Raw genomic sequence first — 18,956 nt, 5'->3', positions numbered from 1 at the left:
TTTATACGTTTGAAATGTGCCGTTTTCAAAGTTCACTAACAATCTAAAGGACAACTTCAATAAAGCACAAACGTTGACGCCCGAGCGCACTGCTGTATTGTGTTTATATAGACGTTTAATTTAGTTATTAAAATCATTTTGTGTTTTATTGTAATATATTGTTTGCCATCAAATAAATGAATGCACATCGAGAAAACATTTATCAGTTTATTCATGTTAAATCCTATGCATGTACGGACAGAGAGAAGCAAAACTTTCACGTATTAATGTTCTCTGTCAAACACATTCATTCACTTCAGATACAACAGGATATGCCTAAAATACAATGCTAACTTTTTGGACTTGACAGAAAATACCCTTAAATGACAACTTGACAAACCATCAACACAAAGCAAAAAAAAAATGTGAATAATAAATATCCTGCTCACGTCAATTAAAAACAATCCATGGAATGAATTTTATATCACCTTTCAAAGGATAACAAATAAAATACATGCGCGAGAAAAATCTACATCTAAAAGAACCAATACCACTTGTATCACTTGCAATGGTGAACCAAAGTAATGCCCAACTTATGCTGCATGATAGGATGAAGCTTGAAATAGTGAGTTTTGAAAGACCCCCCCCCCCCAAAAAAAAAAAGAATCACTGGCTATTCTTTTGAATTGGTCGTTTTCACTCATGGAAGTGGGGACTCAGTGTATGCATCCTCACCAATGTCCTCCTCAATCTTCACCTTAGCATCATCCGCATCCAGCTGCAACACATATGAACATGTAAAACACATTTCTTTAACCTCATCTACAAATGATTCGGGACTGTCTGAAGAACTTACACATTTCATTTCCAGGTTCGTGAAGAGTGTGCCAGTCATGAACATGCGCAGTGGCACGGTGAGCAGCAGGATGAAGGGCAGTGCCAGGGAGAAGGGGCTCATCTTCACCACCCAGAGCACAGCCAAACACACCAGCTGGATCAGCGTGAAAAGGTGCATGCGCATCGTCGACACCTATGCAAACAACACGTCAGTAGACTGTTTTACATTTGACACCAAGTATCACCTAAAAACAAAACGTAGTTCTCCCAAGCACTGCCACTATGACCAACATTAAAATACAGTGGCATAGTAGGCCTATATGCTCAGAAAAAGAAGAGGAGTGACTTTTAAGAATTTTTATACCTTGGTGGCATAGGCGTCGGACGGGTGGTATTTTTTGGGTGTAATCAACAGAAGCATCCTATCCCACATTTGGATTCCGCTCAAGGAAGTGACACCCATGTAAAGGAAGATTCCGAACAGGGCCGTCATGGGGATCATCTTCAGTAAGGGCTCCATGTAAATAGAGACACCTGGAACGGAGAAATTTAGTATAAAATGTGATGGAAATGGTACATGTATTACTTCAGTTGTGTGCCCTCAGTGAATCATGGGAGACTAACACAGGGTTTCATTAGATTACCAACAGGTTACTCCAGTTTTCGTTAATCTGTGAAAAATCTGAACGCTTTGAAGGAAGAGGCCTGTGACCATTTGGCTGTCTCTCCAACTTTACTCTGTCTAAAAACAACCTCATGATCAAACTACGGCCCGCGGGCCAAATCCGACCCGTTGGTCTTTTTAATCCGGCCCGCCGAAGGTTGGTACACAATTATGGTTCGATGTCAACGACTGCATTCATTTCATTTGGCCTTGTAATGACAGGCATTTCAACGCCAGGTGGCACAGTTAGTTGAAGTTGCAGAGCATAGGGAGGAAGGGGGAGACGATACGGAAGCCCGCAGTAGCGCCAAGTCAAGCAAATCCCGTTCGATACGACAGAATAATGTACTCTTAAAGAAAAACGTGCCAAAAAATGCAAAATACTGCTTTTTAAATAAAGAAATCCAATTAATATGTCAAATTTAGTTCACCCTTTTGATCCGGCCCTCCATAATATTTTCTGGTTCTCATGTGGCCCTATGCAAAAAATAATTGCCCACCTGTGTCTTCGACGATGATCGATGATTGTAATTTCCCCATTGCGGGACAAATAAAGGATAAAGGATATCTTAATGAACTTACCAACCAAGATGGCGACTAGAATGCCGCTGATCCGTTGCTCCACCACCTTCTCGATCTCGGGTTTGGGGCCCTTGGACATGACGGTGAGAGCATTGGCGTGCGTGACGGAGCGCACCGTGGCGGCGCTCAGCCACGGAACCCCAAAAATAGATGAGATGCCACCCATGGTGACCAGGAGGAGCAGGTCGAAATGAAAACCGGAACCTTTAACCATCTTCCTCTCCGGTTTGCTAACAATCAGCCTAGTGGAGGACAATACAGCGACATTTCAACAACCATACAAAACCCCCCCACCCCCCCAAAAAAAACGTTGAAGTGCAGTTTGACTGTCACACACGTGGTAATCTGTGACTCGAGGAAGATGAGGATAAAGACAAGCAGTGCTGGTACGCAGGAGGCGGCCATCATCCAGATGGGGAAGGCCCCATGGGAAGGGGATCCCATAGGGTTGATAAACCAGCCACGGGCGGCGGGGTTGGTCACCTGGACACCTTTTGGTACGACCAGTTTCTGCAAGAGAGCGACGTACCTTCCTCACAAGTCCACACAACACAGAATACCGTACGCTTAAATCACTTACCTGAGTGTAAGTGTCATCAATACTGACATCCACAGCAACCATGGCAAAAATGGCGATGGGGACCCCGAAATCTCCAATCAGGCGTCGCAGCTGTGACGAGAAGACCGGTCAGGAAAACGCCTCCAGACCAGATTTGAAGTCGGAGGCGGTGATTTACCCAACCCGGCAGGTAAGTGCCATTCTTGAACTGGCGCAGGAAGTAGGCTATGAAGAAGCAGCCCAACATAAGGCACAGGGATAACAGCGCGGTGTTGGGGAAGGGACCCTGGACCGGCACTTCCTGGATGACAACTGTGCCGTTGGAAGTCTTGTTGTAGATGGTGTGATAGGGCCTCTCCAGGGTTGCGTTCAGTGTTTTGTAGTTCAGCGACAAAGGATGCTTCTTGAAGATCTGCGCAGGAGGCGACACCGTAAGGCGAAGAGTTAGGCTTACAGGTGACGGTTTCAGCCATACGGCTAAAAGACAGCAATTAGAGGCTCCGGTGGTTTGGGGTCGAGGGTTAGAGATGAAGTAAGAATAGGTGAGGAGTTTAGTCAAGGTTATGAACAAGGATTAGAATTCAAGGTGAGGATTTGGTTAAGGGATGCTGGCTTGAAGGGGGGGGAGGCGTTCGGGTCAGGTTTAGTCATAGGAAAGGGATACGTGTACGTACATAAGGGTTCAGCGTGAGGGTGAAGGGTTACAGATGCGAGAATGGATCACGGTTACTGGCAAGGGTTCGGGTAAGGGTAAATAAAGAGAAGCGGTTCGGGGTTTGGCCATGAGGATTAAGGGAATGGTCATGGGTAAATGTGAGGAGTAAGGCACATGGACAAAGATGAGGGTTAAGCATCGAGGGTATAAATTCGGGGCGGTAGGCTGCTCGGCATCGTTGGACAAAAGGACGATGAGAAGATGAGTGGGAAACCTTAAAGAGTTTACTGAAGGTCTCGTAGATGAAGATGAGCGAGATGAGGATGGAGAAGATTTCCTGGGTGAAGCGGGAGATGTAGCGCACCAGGAAGCTGCCTTCCACCGCCACGATGATCACCACAATCACGATGAGCCACATGCCCACCCAGACGCGACCCACAATGTACTCGAGCCCCCTGGCTTTGCAAAACTAAAAAAGCATGGGATGGACAAAGCGTCATCGGATGAGGACGAGGCACAAGGAGGCGATAGCGCTACTCGCGGTGGTGGACTCGTACGGTGTAAAAGGCCTCTTCAAAGAGCAACAGCGGTCCGGAAAAACCGAGCACCAGGACGGGCTGCGCGGCGAAGATGCAGAAAATGATGCCCTGGATGCTTGTGGAGATCATCAGCTCTGACACACCCATCATCTTCTCGGATTTATCGGCTAAGACAAAGAAGAACGGTGATATACCCTGTTCAGTGATTGAATTTTTTTTTTTTAGAATGTTCTATACGACAGCCTGTATGTGGGCGGGGCCTGCTTTAGAGCATATTTGTTGTCACTCGAGCTCAGACTCGTAGCCAAACTCTGCATTTACTCATTTTTTACCGAGTCCCAACTCAAGTCTGCCGGGTCAATAGTTGTACTCGATGCCCGATGAACTAGGATCAATTTTCCGGGTTGTGGAATCGGTCGTTGTCAGCTGAGCGGCGTCAGCACGTTTGGCGGACATGCACCCAGCATTTGAGAGCGGAGAGAAAGGCTTTATTTTTTTTAAACCATTTTTGAAGTCTCATTTTCTCAATGGTACATGTTGATTTTTCGTTCAAATTTGGCACGCTGCTAACAATCCTCTTCTCTGTGATGTCAAATCGAGAGGACATATTTGTTTTCGCTTCAGAGGGATTTAGCAAAGTGAAATAGATACTGGACGAATGGGCCGTCCGGCACTGGGGCATACAGAGAGCATCAAGAAAAAATACTGGTCAGAAAAATCCTCTTCAGGTTCCAGGACCGGTGACCCAAACCCCCGAAAACTACAAGTCTTCAATGTCAACCGGCACACCTAAAGACACGCGTTACCCTTCGGGGTGCTAAAAGTCTTACCTAAAAGTCCTCCGAAGGTGATGGCTGGCGACAGGGCGGCAAAGTAGATGAAGATGATGGCGGCCATGACTTGAGGGTTGATGGCATCCGTGTAGTCGCTGACGTAGTGGCGGTATCGACGCTTGATGTCTTTGATCATACCGCCAAACGGATACCCAGTGCGGGCCAGGGGGTCTTCTCTTGGCGGCTCCGGGGGTTTCGTAACTGGACGCGTCAAATTGACACTGAAGTTTGATGGTCAAGCCTTGTTAGACTTTATCTTACCTTTAATTCTGTCACCAAAGGCCAGACGATTGTCAGTTGGGCGCAGTCGCTCCTGCAGCATCTTCTTCTGGAACTTGATGACGGGCTCCAGCATCCCCATGTCTTGGATTTCCGTGGGGGGGATGACGATACTGCAATCCATGAAGTCGGCAATGGCGTTGGTCAGATCCTGTTCGGTCTGCGCCAGGAAAGCCTCCAGACAGAACACCTGTAGCGCAGCAAAGCCGGGAACGTTAACTCCTGTTACTCTTGTTGATATGATACATATCATATATATATATTATATATATATGATATATATAATATATATATAATAATATATAGATATATATAATCATATATATGATTGTTCTCTTTCCATGCCAATCCAATCGGCCACGAAAAAAGGTCACCCCGCAAAGTCTTGGTTCTGTCCGAGGTGTAGTTCTCATATGGACTCCAGTTGGTTGTTTTATACAGTACATACTGTATAAACTGGACACGAGTGTGTGTAAAGTGCCTCGAGATCACTTTTGTTCACGAATCGGCTTGAGTCGACTTCTTCGGAAATAATAAAGACGATTGCCGTCGTCACTTTTTTCTCACCCAGTCAGCCATCAGAGCGCCCATCGCGCGACCGCTCTCGCTGTAGTCCATGCCGCTCTGGCTCGGGCCCACCAGGATGAATACAAAGCGCACGGGGACAGGACATTCCATCGCAGAATCCATCACCACAGAGTCTCTCAGCCGGACGAAAGCCACCACCGGCTTCTCCAGAAGATCCAGGGCACCTTTTGGGAAAAAGAAAAAATCAGTTCGAGCTCTAAAAATCCAAATCTTTGAATGTGCTGTGGTGATGATGATACCTGAGAGGACAATCGAGGCTTCCATGTTGTCAGAGTTGTCCCTCTGGAAAGACAACAACAAAAAGAAGCTTTGATGCGTGTGGTAGTTTCAAAGTATGGGGCTTCCAAAATGAGGACTTATACCTTTGTAGAAACAGAGAAGGTCTGCATTTCAATGTCTCCTGAGGGGGACACCGAAGGTCTCTGAGACTGACTGGAGGGAAGAACACAAAGACTGATTGATTTATTTTGCCTCTGACCCATTTTTCCCGTACAAGGGACTATTTGATTGTTAAACGCCACTGTATGCGATTGTCACAATGCCATTTAAAAAAAAATATATAGTTTCACGCATCACGTACATCAAGAAGACAACCGGCTAACAATTCATGGCAACCAGACAAGCTGCTTACCTGCGCTGCATGAGGAGGGCTCTCAGCAAAGAATCCCGATCGCTAGCTCGGATCTCATTCTTGTTGACGAGCGCGTCCACCACCTTCTCGGCGATAGATGACAAACTACTGGCGTTGAGGTCAAAGATGACGGCACCTGTGTGCATAACACCAATGTCAGAAGAAAAAAAAAGACCTCAATGGTAGCTAGATCATTCTGATCTATTTCAGAAGTGTTTTGATCCTCTAAGAGGTCATGATGGTTCACTTTGAGAACACTCTTGAGAATTTTCTTTTTTGTGTAATTCAGTTTTTGAACATTCTAATCAACTTTTAGGACAATTGAGCTCATTTTAGGACATAATCTACTCCAAGTACATTTTGGATGTATTTTAAAGGCTTTTTGATTGATTGATCATCTTCAGCCCCTCATTTATGAAGGCTGTCCAAAGTCACCTGTGCTCATAGTCTTGCGAAGCTGGATGAGACTCTTGAAGGTCAGGTAGGATGTGTGCGAAGCACCCCACTTCCCCGTGGCGGCATTGAAATTCTCCTCAAAGCCCACCCAGCGGCCCGTCTCCTGCCAGGTGTTTCCCTGGAGCTCGTTCAATTCAACGTATGCCTGCGGACAGGAAGAGTCCGGTCAGGTAGTGAACAACAGCGGCTACGGACATGGTTTTAGGAGCACAGACTGACCTGAGCGTCTCCTCTGGTGGTGGCATTGGTGTTCAGGTTGAGGTTTGCTGAAAGAACCACATGGAAAATTAAAGAAAAAGTGACGAGAGGCAGCTGAGAGGAGCCTACCTCCTGATTCGCGGGGAATAATGTATGTTTGAAGGGCCGTATCATCCACGTTCCTCCCGTTCTCCACATCACCACGGTCCGCTGGAGTCCTCCTGGTGGGGAGAAATGTAAACTTGCACTCGGTAACGCCACATGTTAACGATCGTGAGGAGGATGTGTTTGTCCTCTTTCTGGAAATTTGGCTCTACTTTAAACACATTCTGGTCCATTTTACGGACACCATATTCCACTTTGACAATCTTGTCCGGTTTTAAGATACAGTGCTCCTCTTTTGAGGACTGTCCATCAAATAAGACATCAAGACGCTGCAATTCTGACTGTGGCCACACGAGGGCATCCTGTACCCATCTATTTTCAAACTGAACCCTCAGCAACTATGCTGCGCTTCACAATTGTGACCACAAGAGGGAAGCAAATCTCATTCTACCGTAGAAGGTTTGAGAAAATGCTCATTGCTGTTAGACTGTAGACATTCGACACAGCGCTGCTGACTATTTTCCCCGTCGAGTTCACATATATTTCTGTCAATTGTAAGAGACTGCGTGTCGCGTGTAATTTATGAAAGTTTGGTTATAGTGTTGCTAAGGACACTGGGACTCACATTGTCAGTGGGGAGGGGAGGAATTCGGAATCACGGTCTTCATATGACATGTCACTGTCCTGTAAGGGAGGAGAAAGGATTTCATGAAGAGGTGGGGGGGTGAGGGGAAATTTGGCCCATCAAACAGATTTTCATGTGAACCGCTGGTGACAAACAGAAAACCAACCTCGTCACAAGTGAATCTGTTGTCCATTGCTGTGTTCTGGGTTGACACTCTCAGCTACTTTTTGTACATTACCTTTGCAGGACAAATGTGGGGAGGAGGGGGGGTGGTGGTGAAAAAAGTTAGCTTTATTGTCATTTGTGAAAGTGTCCATCAAGACAATCACATTTTGAATATCAACGGTAAAACATTGGGGAGAAGTGAGAAGAAACCTAAAGTCCCTCTAATTTGAAGTGCAGACTCATGGCACCGGACAGATAATCGTCCGTGAGGAAGAACTATGACTGTTCTATCTTTGAGTCACACCCGCTTGTCTTCTCTGTCCCCCTAAAGGACTTGAGTGCAGAACAAGGAAAAAAAAAAACATTCGGCAATAAAAATAAAGTGCTGGGCCTACACCACTTAATTCAGAAGCCGCTGGACTTTCACACAAAAAATTAACACTACGGTGGATTTACAATCAAAAACAGTGGTTAAAAAAAATGGACCCAATCTTTGGACCGTTAAACTTTGGTCAACTATCTTAGGGACTGAGTAGTAATCGGTGTTATGTTAGAGAATATGGGTTAGAGACAGGGGCTATCGGTTAGGACGTGGGTGAAGTTTTGAATACAATGAATTAGGTTAGGATTAATGACGGGTTCGATATTGTAAATATGAGCCGAGGACTAAGGGTGATGGACCATGCGTTGGAGTTAGGGAATAAAAGTGTGAGGAATGATGGGATTATTTAAGAAGACGAAGGGTTAGTGAGTATAAGTGAGAAACAATGTCTTTAAGACGACGGGTTAGGGGCAATGACGACTGGATCGGGACGATGGGTGACTGACAGGACTATAAATGAGGGATAGTTTTAAAGACACTGATCCGCATCAGAATTTAACGACTACGGATTCAGGTTAGGAATTGAGGGTCAGGTATTTTGGGTTAGGACTATGAATTTGGATCAAAGGGTTAGAAATGATTGGTTAGGCACTCTGGATTTGTCTTATGGACCGCAGGTAAGTGTCATATCAAGTTTGCATGATAAACTACATGACATAAAGTATAAATAAAAAAGTAGGTGGACCTTGGTCCAGAGTAGACCACACCCCTACCTGTGTGCAGGTCCTCCTGCCCTGTTCTCCGGCAGCTGTCGGTGAACCACGATGAAAATGAGCAGCGACCTCGGTGAGACCCCCACGGCGAAGAGCGGGAACACCCAAAAGCAAAACTACGTCAAACTGGTAAAAGTGCCGTACCCCGCGGGCCGTCTGGTTACCTAGCAACCACACAAGGTCGGTGTAGATAAAACCCCCACGTGACCGCACGCGAGCGCTATCATTCAGGGACACCTTAACGTGGGGATATCCCGGCCCTAGTTGGACTACTCCGCCCTTGAGAAGCATGGCTGATGGCGCTACGTCTGACGCCATGATCTTCGCTGCTGGGGGTCGGTTGGTGGATTGGGGGGGTACACAAGAGAGCACACATGGGGTAGAAATCATGTCAAAACACGTCATTTTGTTGACATCGTTGGGATTCCCCCAAGTTTACCAATCAGGTTAGGTTTAGAATGACAAACTATGGGCACGGGACGATGAGTTTTCAGTTGGAGGTTTACTTGGTGGCTTTAGGTTACGGTTGGGGACAAAGACTTCGGGACTGTGGTTGAGGCACGACAGGTTAGGGTTAGTGACTAACATTTAGGATTATAGACTGATGTGATTGGGACCAAGAATTCTGGTGAGCGACTAGGGATGACAGGTTAAGGGGCAAGGTTTTGGGATTTGGGCTTAAGTAAAGTGCTCCCAAGTGGTTCCTTAATCTAGAAGCCAGGATCCATCTGTGAAGAACTCGAGTCCAAACTAGTCTGGTGACCAGTTCTGTTCTATGCCTGTGGAATAAAAAAAATAAAGTTGATGCACACCCACTCATGCAAAACCGTTTGTAGTGGACCTCACCCACGAAGCGGATGGATTCCAGCCATGCTGGAGATCAGTGGATGTGGCCCCGGGACCAAATGGACTCCTTCTGAAGATTTAATGCAAAAATACATGACAAAAAAATAGATACCTAAAATATTTTTAGATGCTATTCAAAGAATGATGATAAATGTTGCTCTGATTCAGGTATAGAATTGCGGTCCATTCAAACTAATGTGCAGCATTTCCAACTGTTCAGTGAGTTGAGTTTGTACGGTACCTGAAAATAATTAATAGAGATACAGCTAAGATATCCTTACTGTCCAGTGAAAAACATATTCAGTGGGCCCCTTCAATACTTGACAGTTCGGCACCTGCGAATCACATATTTGCAGAATTTCCCCCCATTTTTTTCATTCATTCATTCTCTGAACCTCATTTTTTTTGTATCCCAAAGAAGCACCGTTGATGATAATCAGCTGCCAATCATCAGTCCAAAGCATGAAAGGGGTTATCAAACGTCTGTCAGGGCCAGGAGCTGCCTTTTCAGTGTGAAAAGGTTCAAACAAACAAAACACAAAAATAAATAAATAAAAATGAGAGGAAGTCTTATGCGAGTCATGAGGACGGATGTCACTCGTGCTTAATCTGACTATATCCACGTCGGACACACTTGTCTGGGAGACACTGGAACGTTCATTAGGTACGATCTTATGACTTGGGTGAAAATTGCGCCTTACTTATTAAATGTCGCTGGATAAGTCAACCGAGTCTAAAGGAACAGGGCCAGAACAAAAACAAAAACAAGTTTCAAGGACCTATGCCTGAACTCGAACAGTATGTTGGGAATTTGGGGAAAATTTCCCTCTGTAGTGGCCCCTTGGAACGTAGAAAATAAAATAAAAAAGGATCTCCCCGACACCAGCTTCACCCGCAAAACACACAGGTGGATGGACATATCTTGCATAGAAGGATGCCCCCCACCCCAAAGTCTCAAGAAACCACGGTTGAAATGAAATTTTTGTTAAAAGCAGCCATTTTTTTTGGGGGGGGGATTCCTTCAGTAGTGTCCCCTGTAAAATGAGGGGGGGGGGGGGGAAACAGCCTCTTCCAACAATTTTCTGATTGAACACAAACTGTGTGGACATGCCTTTCAAAAAAAGGCCACACAAAAAAAGTCTCGGGGGGCCATGCCCGAAATTGAAAACCAAGTTGGCCATTTTGGTTTGAAGCAGCCATTCTGGACAAATTCCAGGGCTCATACTTGGGACATGATTCCAGTGAGAAAAGAAAAAGTTGGACACGGGAGAATTATCTTCCTGGGAAACAAGTAGCAAGCATAGAAAGGAACGGCCCCCTTGAGAAACACCCAGTTTACTGGTCATCAACTGATAGGCGGTCTCATGATGTCAGAATGTGAACGGCATGATCGAAAGGACTAAAGGTTAAGGGGTGGAAATGTTGCGATATTTGAACAAAACACTTGGAAGTTAACAAGCCAAAACACCTTTAAACTTTGAAGACTAAATTTAATGTTTACCAAAACATGAACATGCTAAGTTACGATAAACGTACGGCGAAGTCGCAGCATGCGCGAGCATCGGTCTTATCGTCGTCATCAGCTTTCGCCAGCTATCTGCTGACTCCACGCACGCGACAGTCAGGCACGCCCTGACCCCATAAAGACACTTTTTAAACGTATAGCATGGGAACAGTGAGCATTGATCGTCTTTGGAAGAGCACATTGTGACCGGGTGTCATTATAGTAACACAACTAAGCATTGGTCCAATGTTACGTAAAAGACATTTTGGCCGTGGTACTCGTCATTTTTCGTCATATTTAAATATTTTCTCTTTCTGTATGGCTGGTCCAAAAGGACCCCGCCCCCCCCCCCCCCAATGGTCCGTGTGCATCTCACTCAATCGTTTAATAATGGTGTGACGATTTCAAAGTTGTCTGTTAGGAGTGCCGTGAATACATTTCACCTATTGGCATATTTATGGGTAATTTGTGATTTAAAAAAATGGATTTTGCAATATTTTTCATTTTTAGATTTTTTTTAAGTCCTGCAATTGACTGGCAACCCGTCCGGGGTGCACACCGCCCTCTATACAAAAGTCAGTCGGAATTGGCTGCAGCTCACTCGTGACCCGAATTTATATTTTAATGTTTGACTGAACTGACAGATTAATGTGTAATTTCTACATTGGTCTTATAGATTCAACACAATACAAGCATTTTTAAAAATGTGTACGTTAAATCAAAATTTTTATTTAGTTGGATTTTTCAATATGAAATGTACAAGTTGCAATTTGATAACATATGCAAAGCCTGACTTAGGTTTAAAAACAATGTCAACACACCATCTGTATTTTTTTGTAGCCATTATATTTTTGTTTTCTTGTAAGTCTAATGTCTGAGATCAGTGTTTCTCAACATTTATTGAGCCAAGGCTCAAGAAAAAAAAAATCAAAATAAAATTCTCCTTCAAAGCATTTATTTGCAGAAAATGGTCAGAATTCCCCCAATGATTTTTTTTTTTGCACAGCAATTGCAATTACAGTACATGCAATATTTCCTTTTTTGGGATTCGATTCATCACGTTGCTCCTTAGTTTCCCAGTAAATGCAGTTTCCTTTTTTCGCTTTGGGCCTCACGTGGAAAAGATGACATTCATGCAATTATTTTGAAAGCCGAAATGAGTTTGGATAGATTTCAAATCTAAAATGTAATACCGAGAAAAAATTTTAAAGCACAAACTAGACAGGTATTTGACTGTCACCCTAGCGCCCCCTAGAGTGAACACTGGATTTTACACTGTACAATGGTGTTACCACTAATCTAATCTAATCAAGCAGATTTACGGATGAAAAGATACGAGCTCAAATCATTTTTATGCCGGGAACGCACGTCTCCCCGTCTCCAGTTGCTGGGACGCTGAACAACGGAAAACATGTTTACACGAGAGGAAAGGTCTCCAAGGCTGTTGAGTCAACGTCTGTCCCTCAAGGAAATCAGAGTGTAAACAGTATTGCGAGCAGATATTTTATTCAACTAATCTAATTAAGTCACCTCCCAAACAAAAGTACAGTATCAGTAAACCGTTATTTAGAAAGGGGGAAAAAAAAAACATGCTCACGACTTATGACTGATCTTGCATTTCATCAAAACAAAACCTCCCCATCGACCGCCCCAGACGAGCTGCAGAACCGGCGGGCACGTGAATTCATCGTAGCACAGCCGCGTGGCTTATTTTGAGGCGGCGCTAGTCATTAATGGCCCAGCAGTTCGGCGTCAAGGACGAACAAGGGGGAGGCGAACTGGACTATCCCCAACAGCTAATTTGCATTTTTTTTGCCATTAAATTACATCACCCCCCGCCCCCCCCCCCACACACACTTCAATCTGGACACTGTTGGGGAAAGCCAGCTTTGTTCCAGTCACACCTGTTTGTCTACATGATGACACATGGCGCTTGGCTCTTGGTGATCTTTGTCAGGGGTTGGCCTTCATGAGCTTTCTGGATGACTTGCATTACCTGGATAAGTGCAGGATTAAGACAAAAACAAACAAACAAAAAAGTTACAAACCTACTTTTTTTGTTGTTTTGAATTATGAGAGGCTCTTTGAATATTTGAAGCTGAAAGAGCAAGAAACCCAATATATGATGGGCCTTATTTTGGTGCCGAGAGCAAGTCTAGCGCCAGTGACAGCCATGTTCGAGCCTGGTTTTGCACTCAAGTCAAAATCAGGCAAGTTTATGTGGCGTTTTCATTACTGGATTGACATCTTATTAAAGATGACCGAAATTCAGCCATTTCTGTTTACTTTGTGTAATTATTTTCAATATTGAAAAGTACAAAAATAAACAAATCAATATCCATTGATATCCACCAATATGGGATGCAGATATTGTGATATACTTTGATCATACGTCATCAATAAGCAAATATATTAAATATGCACCACTTCCGCCTCTCGGGGCATCATCAGGCTACGAGTGGTTGCATATTTATTAAATTTGCTCAGCTGTTTTATACAGCTATTTTGTGCAGATCTGAGTTCATTAGGGCATAAGCGTAGATTGACAGACTACGGCACATTCAGACTTGCGTACGTACGTAAATATTTGGTTTACGCCGATGTAGTTGGTAGGAAGCTAGCAGTGAGCATTGCGTTTTAAAGGGGCACAAAACTACTTACGTCATCCTCATATGGGAATCCTCCGAGCTCCAGTTTCGAGAAAACCAGCTGCCCGTTGATTTCAATCTCAAAGCTGGCTATAAAAGGCAGAGCGTAAGACTTTTAAACAGAGCTCAGACCATAATTTAGATTACTGTGGCATTTATGATTTACCTTGCCGCCCAACGAAGCCCGCCACATCCGCATCGGGAAACTCACCCTTGACGACTCGGGCAAGCTCCCGATAACGGGGCTCGTAGCCTCACTTGCCACTGGAGATGTTGAAATTCGGTTAAGATCAGAAGTTAGCCACACACAACAATAGCAGTAGTTTTATAGCCTTCTGTAGGCGATAACATCTTACAAACACAAAATATAATGTGTGATAATGTTGAACGGTTACCAGTATTCCACTCGTATTGTCACCACTCCCATTTTTTCTGTTGCAGCCGGAGAGAACGTTAAGCGTTGCGACACAAATATACACAAATGTGACGGTGGATAGTCGTTCAGCGACTTCACATAAAAGAGATTCACAAATGGGCGGGGCTATGGGACGCAAACGCGTAGATCACGCGAGAGGGACGACTCAGTCACCCGGAAGCTCGACTTTTACACATTTCCTACGTTTGGTTTACAACTTTGCTGAGTTTCAAATGATAAACAAAGTCGTGTATGCGTTTTGAGGTTTGTTGCAACAATTAGATGACAATAGCACACGTAACTCTCAGAAAAAGCTACTCCACTCTCATTCCTTCGACACCTGCACACTCTTTGTGCTCCACCAATCACAGATCACTCTCGCGAATGTGTCTTCAAGGACCCCCGGAATTTCGAAAAACAAACATCATCAAAGTTAACGACAGATCGAATGCATATCCCAGTGCGTCCATGTGTAATTAATTCGATGACTTTACGTTCTATTTTTGTTCGATTCTTTTTATATTCACCCCTTACTCGCGGGTGAGGTTTTTTCTTTTATTGTAGTTGTTCTTTTATTATTAATTATTATTATTATTATTATTATTATTATTATTATTATTATTATATATGGACATTTCAGGCCACGTTTGTGGGTTAGATTCGAGTTGTAGTCAAATTTGCACCAACTGTTTTCTGGAATGAAATGTCTTGAGATGAACCCTGCATGGAAAATGAAAAGTTGAAGACGACTTGTCTCGCTGCTGCAAAGAGGCGGGTATGTGGTCATTTCTGGTGACCTTCAAACCGCCATAAAGGCATAAAATTGAGAATGTTGATATCTGGTTGAACATACTGCAGTTTGGCTCACATGTTTCCAGAGACAACGTGACATTTTTAGAAGTTAAAGAATGCAAATGCGAGGCGAGCAGCGAACAATGAGCAGGTAAGTCAAACTCCGTGCCTATGTAAGAATGTTCATAATAATCTAATGTCAAAAAAGTTGCTGTCAATAGCTCCCAAGTGCAGAGCCTCCTGTGTGTAAATGTAACATCTACTCGAGTTACTAAAAATGACTCTTTCTTCTACAGCTAATGACTCCTTAAATAAGCCCGAGCTCCGAAAATGAGCAGTAAGCGTTCCCATTTCTATTTAAATGAATGTAAAGTTTTTAAATTCAACATCTACTTATGGTAACAAAAATGCTTTCTTCCCGACTGTGTTTTGTCTGCGTCATAGTGGATGGCTGGCGTACTTCCCACTTGAAGCTAGTCCTCCTCGGAGGTAGGAACTCGGGAAAGAGCTCCCTGGGGAACCTCCTCCTGGAAAAAGATGAGTTCATTACCAAGGAGAGGACGTCGTGCTTGCGGCGGGTGGTCCAGGTGGCCGGGCGCTGGCTGACGGTGGTGGACACGCCCGGCTGGTGGTGTGACTTCGGCGTGGACGACACCCCCTGCATGGTGCGCCGGGAGATCCGGCGGAGTGTCGCCATGTGCTCTCCGGGACCCCACGTTTTCCTGGTGGTCGTCAAAGATGGCTCGCACTTCACGGAGAAACGCCGCCGCGCCCTGGAGGAGCACATGGGCCTGCTGGGGCCCCGGGTGTGGCACCACAGCTTGGTGGTCTTCACTTCGCTAGGCCGGCCCCGGCTCAATTCAGACCAGGAGGTCCTGGGGTCGGAGGCTTTGGGTTGGCTGAGGAATCAGTGCGGACAGAGGTGTCACCTCATTGACTTGAGCGATGGAAGTCGAGCCTCGGAGCTCATGGAGAAAATCCAGAGATTGGTTATTGCCAATGGAAACGGAGTGTTTGAGATGGAGGAGAGCGTATGCAGTGCCATAGCGGAGGAGAAGAGACGTGTGGAAGAGGACGCCCGCGCCAGGTTTTTGAACGTGAAAACTCACAGGGCCTTTATGAGAGGTAAGGATCTCAAAGTAGGGTTTCAAACCAGGCTCCAAGGGGAAGAAGGCGAGCTTAGGGTTTCACTGTAAGATTTCAAGTCAGGGTTGGGGTTTCAAAAAAAAAGATGAGAGCTTTGAATTAGGATTTCAAGACAAGAGTCAAGGTTTCAAAACAGTCTGCTTAGTGATTGTTGCAAATAGGGTTTGAAGACAGGATTAGTTTTCAGACTTTCAAGTATTGCATCAAACATTTCCAGAGCTGGCTCACCCTCTGCCTGACATGAGGATCGTGTTACTGGGAGCTAAAGGTTCTGGAAAGACGTCTTCTCTGAACACCATCCTGGGCTGGGACCAAGGACGGCGGTCCCCGGGCAGGACGGCTCGCTGCGCGGTGGGACAAGGTGCGGTCTTCGGGAGGCAGTTGACGGTGGTGGACACGCCCGGCTGGTGGATGAACTTCTTCGGTCACGAGACCGCCGCCTTCGACCGCCGTCAGATCCAGCTCAGTCCGTCCTTATGCGCCCCGGGGCCCCACGCATTCCTGTTGGTGGTGCGCCCGGACCGCGCCTTCTCAGAGACCTATCGGCGGGCGGTGCAGGATCACCTGGAGCTGCTGGGTGGGGACGTCTGGAGCCGGGTCATGCTACTGTTCAGCTTCGGCGACTGGCTGGCCGAGACGGCCGCCGAACGTCACGTGGAGAGCGAGGGCGAGCCGCTGCGGTGGCTGGCCGAGCACTGTGAGAATCGAACCCACGTGCTCAACAACCGGACCGCCGGTGATGGATTTCAGGTTAGGGAACTGCTGGGGAAGATCGAGGAGATGGTGGCGGGCTGTGGCGTCGGACATTGGCGGGCGGTGGGAGAAGAGGAGGATCACCTGGAGATGACGATGAGGGTGGAGGAGGCGAGAGCTGCGGAGCGGAAGATGAAGACGCTGCGGCAGAGGGGGGACACCAGGAGGCACCTTGGTGAGACATTGATAACAGTACAGTGATACATTTACTTACACACAATAAAGCATGAAGTGGTGCTTTGAGATGCAAATCACGAGACCTTTTGAAGATATGAGCCATCAGACTTTTTTTTTTTTTTTTGCTGTGATGTGTGTGCAGCAGGTAAGCAAATAGTCATCAATTTCCAAAAAAGAGGCTTCTGGCTGTGTACTGCCACTCTCATTTTAAGTTGACTGAAGTACAATTATTCTACCCGATGCCAGCATTGTTTATGGGCTGCCAATATGACCAGTTACGAAAAGTAAGGTGACTCGACTTCGTTTATGTGAAACGCTGTATTATACTGCCCCATAGTGGCCAAGTCAGGAATATCAGTTTTTTTTTTTTACATTTACATTCTGACCTTGAATTTTTGCTCGCAAGTCACAGCCAAAAAATTGTCGACCGATGGCTCCTATTTTAAAATACTTCCTAGCTGGGTCACTCTTATCACAAGGCTGATTTAAAGAACCCTATACCATAGTTATTATTTTGACTCACTCAAAGCAGCTTTTTGATGTTCCAGACAAGTCCCGTCACCTCCCTGAAGTGACGCTCGTTTTGGTGGGTGGCAGCAAAACAGGCAAGAGCTCGTGCGGCAACACGGTGTTGGGCAGTGACTACTTCCGTGCCGACCGCCCGACCACCTCCTGCGTCCTCGGATGGGCCCGCGTGGACGACCAAGTGGTGAGAGTACTGGACACACCGGGCGGCTTTTCTCAAACTGCGGACCTCCTAAAGGGGGCGCCATCCTACGCAGCGCTGGTGGTGGTCAACGCCAGCGCCGCCTTCACCGACCTCCAAGGAGAAGCCTTGGAGGCCCAGTTGGGAGGGCTCTGGGCCAGGGCCGTGGTGGTGTTCAGCCACGGCGACTGGCTGGGTGACACGGGAATCGAACAGCGGCTGGAGAGTGAGGGGCCGGCGCTGAGGCGGCTGGTGGACAAGTGCGGGAACAGGTACCACGTGTTGGACAACAAACGGCGAGGAGATGGCTCGCAGGTGCGGCAGCTATTGCAACAGGTGGAGAGCATGCTGGTGGCGGAGTCTCTCGTGACTGCAGCATCATCTGCCACGCCTCGCCACACGACTGCCATTGTGTGCAAGAATCCAAGTTTGATGCCCGATGACCATCAGCTATCAAATCACTGTGAGTACTTTGAACTCAACAGCAACATTTATGAGTCACATCCACTTCACAAACTTTCTACTTTGCAGTGAATTGCAGTGAGCCTTCCGCCGAGCCTCTCAGTGAGTCCACCAGTGAGTGTCCCTCAGTGGACCTGAGTGAGTCTTCATCATCTGACAAACAAGTTGCGCTTCCGTCCGCCGCATGGAGCAGGGGGAACGCCACTTCCTGTTTGCTGGCCGTGCTTCAGGACAGATTGCAATCTTTAAGAGTCAACATACCAGCAGCATGCCTCCACGTTGACCAAGCCAGATTTCCCATGATGCTCCTGGTGCTGCCCGCAGCCCGCCAGGGGCCGCGTCGCGCCCGACACGTTCACCCGCAGCGCTCCATTTGCAGCCAGAGTGGAGACTGGAGCAGCTTGGAGGATCTGGAGGCCTTTATCGACTCGTATTTTGACACACTGGCGGAGTGGGAGGCCTTGACGCCACCTCCGCCTCCGCCCTGGACAGAGGGCGCCGCCCCACGGTCGGCAGAACTTCTGCTCTCGTCCATTGAGAGGAAGCTCTCCAAGCTGGACGTGCTGGAGGAGATCCGGGAGGACCTGGCGGAGGTGCGGAGGAGCCTGGAGCTCAGCTGCAAGGTCATGCAAGAGATCAGAAGCAAAAATAAACACCAATGAAAGACACTCGGCGGACACAACATTAGGTATCTGTTATATAGCATATCGTATCAGC

General features: G+C 46.3%; 4 protein-coding genes and 1 long non-coding RNA gene across 5 annotated transcripts in view; 2 read left to right on the top strand and 3 right to left on the bottom strand.

The window, feature by feature from the left end:
* Positions 1–193: 193 nt before the first annotated feature.
* On the bottom strand, positions 194–8,957 carry slc4a1a (solute carrier family 4 member 1a (Diego blood group)). Its single transcript, XM_052049468.1, has 21 exons — positions 8,791–8,957; positions 7,697–7,768; positions 7,531–7,589; positions 6,930–7,021; positions 6,822–6,868; positions 6,582–6,747; positions 6,147–6,282; positions 5,878–5,947; positions 5,755–5,797; positions 5,495–5,679; positions 4,910–5,117; positions 4,646–4,849; positions 3,834–3,982; positions 3,551–3,745; positions 2,800–3,033; positions 2,643–2,732; positions 2,400–2,572; positions 2,063–2,304; positions 1,181–1,350; positions 836–1,009; positions 194–757 (listed from the first exon to the last, which is right to left on the bottom strand). Exons 2-21 carry the CDS (start codon positions 7,721–7,723, stop codon positions 680–682), a joined length of 2,742 nt encoding a protein of 913 aa, XP_051905428.1. The 5' UTR covers positions 7,724–7,768; positions 8,791–8,957; the 3' UTR covers positions 194–679.
* LOC127590072 (uncharacterized) lies at positions 1,446–2,193 on the top strand. Its single transcript, XR_007959548.1, has 2 exons — positions 1,446–1,556; positions 2,037–2,193. It is a non-coding gene; the product is annotated as an uncharacterized LOC127590072 (long non-coding RNA).
* A 3,121-nt stretch (positions 8,958–12,078) lies between the features above and the next one.
* On the bottom strand, positions 12,079–14,519 carry LOC127590070 (migration and invasion enhancer 1-like). The gene is made up of 4 exons (XM_052049495.1): positions 14,184–14,519; positions 13,955–14,052; positions 13,802–13,878; positions 12,079–13,136 (listed from the first exon to the last, which is right to left on the bottom strand). The coding sequence occupies exons 1-4, from the start codon at positions 14,213–14,215 to the stop codon at positions 13,053–13,055; spliced, it is 291 nt and encodes a 96-aa protein (XP_051905455.1). The 5' UTR covers positions 14,216–14,519; the 3' UTR covers positions 12,079–13,052.
* Positions 14,520–14,791: 272 nt separating this feature from the next.
* Positions 14,792–18,901, top strand: LOC127590057 (GTPase IMAP family member 8-like). The gene is made up of 5 exons (XM_052049469.1): positions 14,792–15,146; positions 15,292–16,120; positions 16,359–17,069; positions 17,620–18,240; positions 18,309–18,901. The coding sequence occupies exons 2-5, from the start codon at positions 15,391–15,393 to the stop codon at positions 18,899–18,901; spliced, it is 2,655 nt and encodes an 884-aa protein (XP_051905429.1). The 5' UTR covers positions 14,792–15,146; positions 15,292–15,390.
* LOC127590068 (uncharacterized) overlaps positions 18,739–18,956 on the bottom strand; it is a 164,151-nt gene continuing 163,933 nt past the window's right edge. Inside the window, exon 9 of the transcript XR_007959541.1 lies at positions 18,739–18,855. The gene's annotated coding sequence lies outside the window, so the exon portion shown is untranslated. The remainder of the gene's footprint in view (positions 18,856–18,956) is intronic.

Source organism: Hippocampus zosterae, chromosome 17, assembly GCF_025434085.1.
Source record: "Hippocampus zosterae strain Florida chromosome 17, ASM2543408v3, whole genome shotgun sequence".
NCBI classification, from domain to species: Eukaryota; Metazoa; Chordata; class Actinopteri; order Syngnathiformes; family Syngnathidae; genus Hippocampus; species Hippocampus zosterae.
The sequence above is the reverse complement of the archived record's forward strand: the minus strand, read 5'-3'. Positions and strand labels throughout refer to the sequence as shown.

Coding starts and splice junctions, on each gene's coding strand:
- LOC127590057 (XM_052049469.1), top strand. CDS start 15,391: ATGGTAACAAAAATGCTTTCTTCCCGACTGTGTTTTGTCTGCGTCATA. Junction 17,070..17,619: donor GGACACCAGGAGGCACCTTG/GTGAGACATTGA, acceptor TTGATGTTCCAG/ACAAGTCCCGTCACCTCCCT. Junction 18,241..18,308: donor CCATCAGCTATCAAATCACT/GTGAGTACTTTG, acceptor TCTACTTTGCAG/TGAATTGCAGTGAGCCTTCC.
- slc4a1a (XM_052049468.1), bottom strand. CDS start 7,723: ATGGACAACAGATTCACTTGTGACGAG. Junction 2,733..2,799: donor GCACTTACCTGCCGGGTTGG/GTAAATCACCGC, acceptor TTCTCGTCACAG/CTGCGACGCCTGATTGGAGA. Junction 1,010..1,180: donor CCGACGCCTATGCCACCAAG/GTATAAAAATTC, acceptor TTGTTTGCATAG/GTGTCGACGATGCGCATGCA.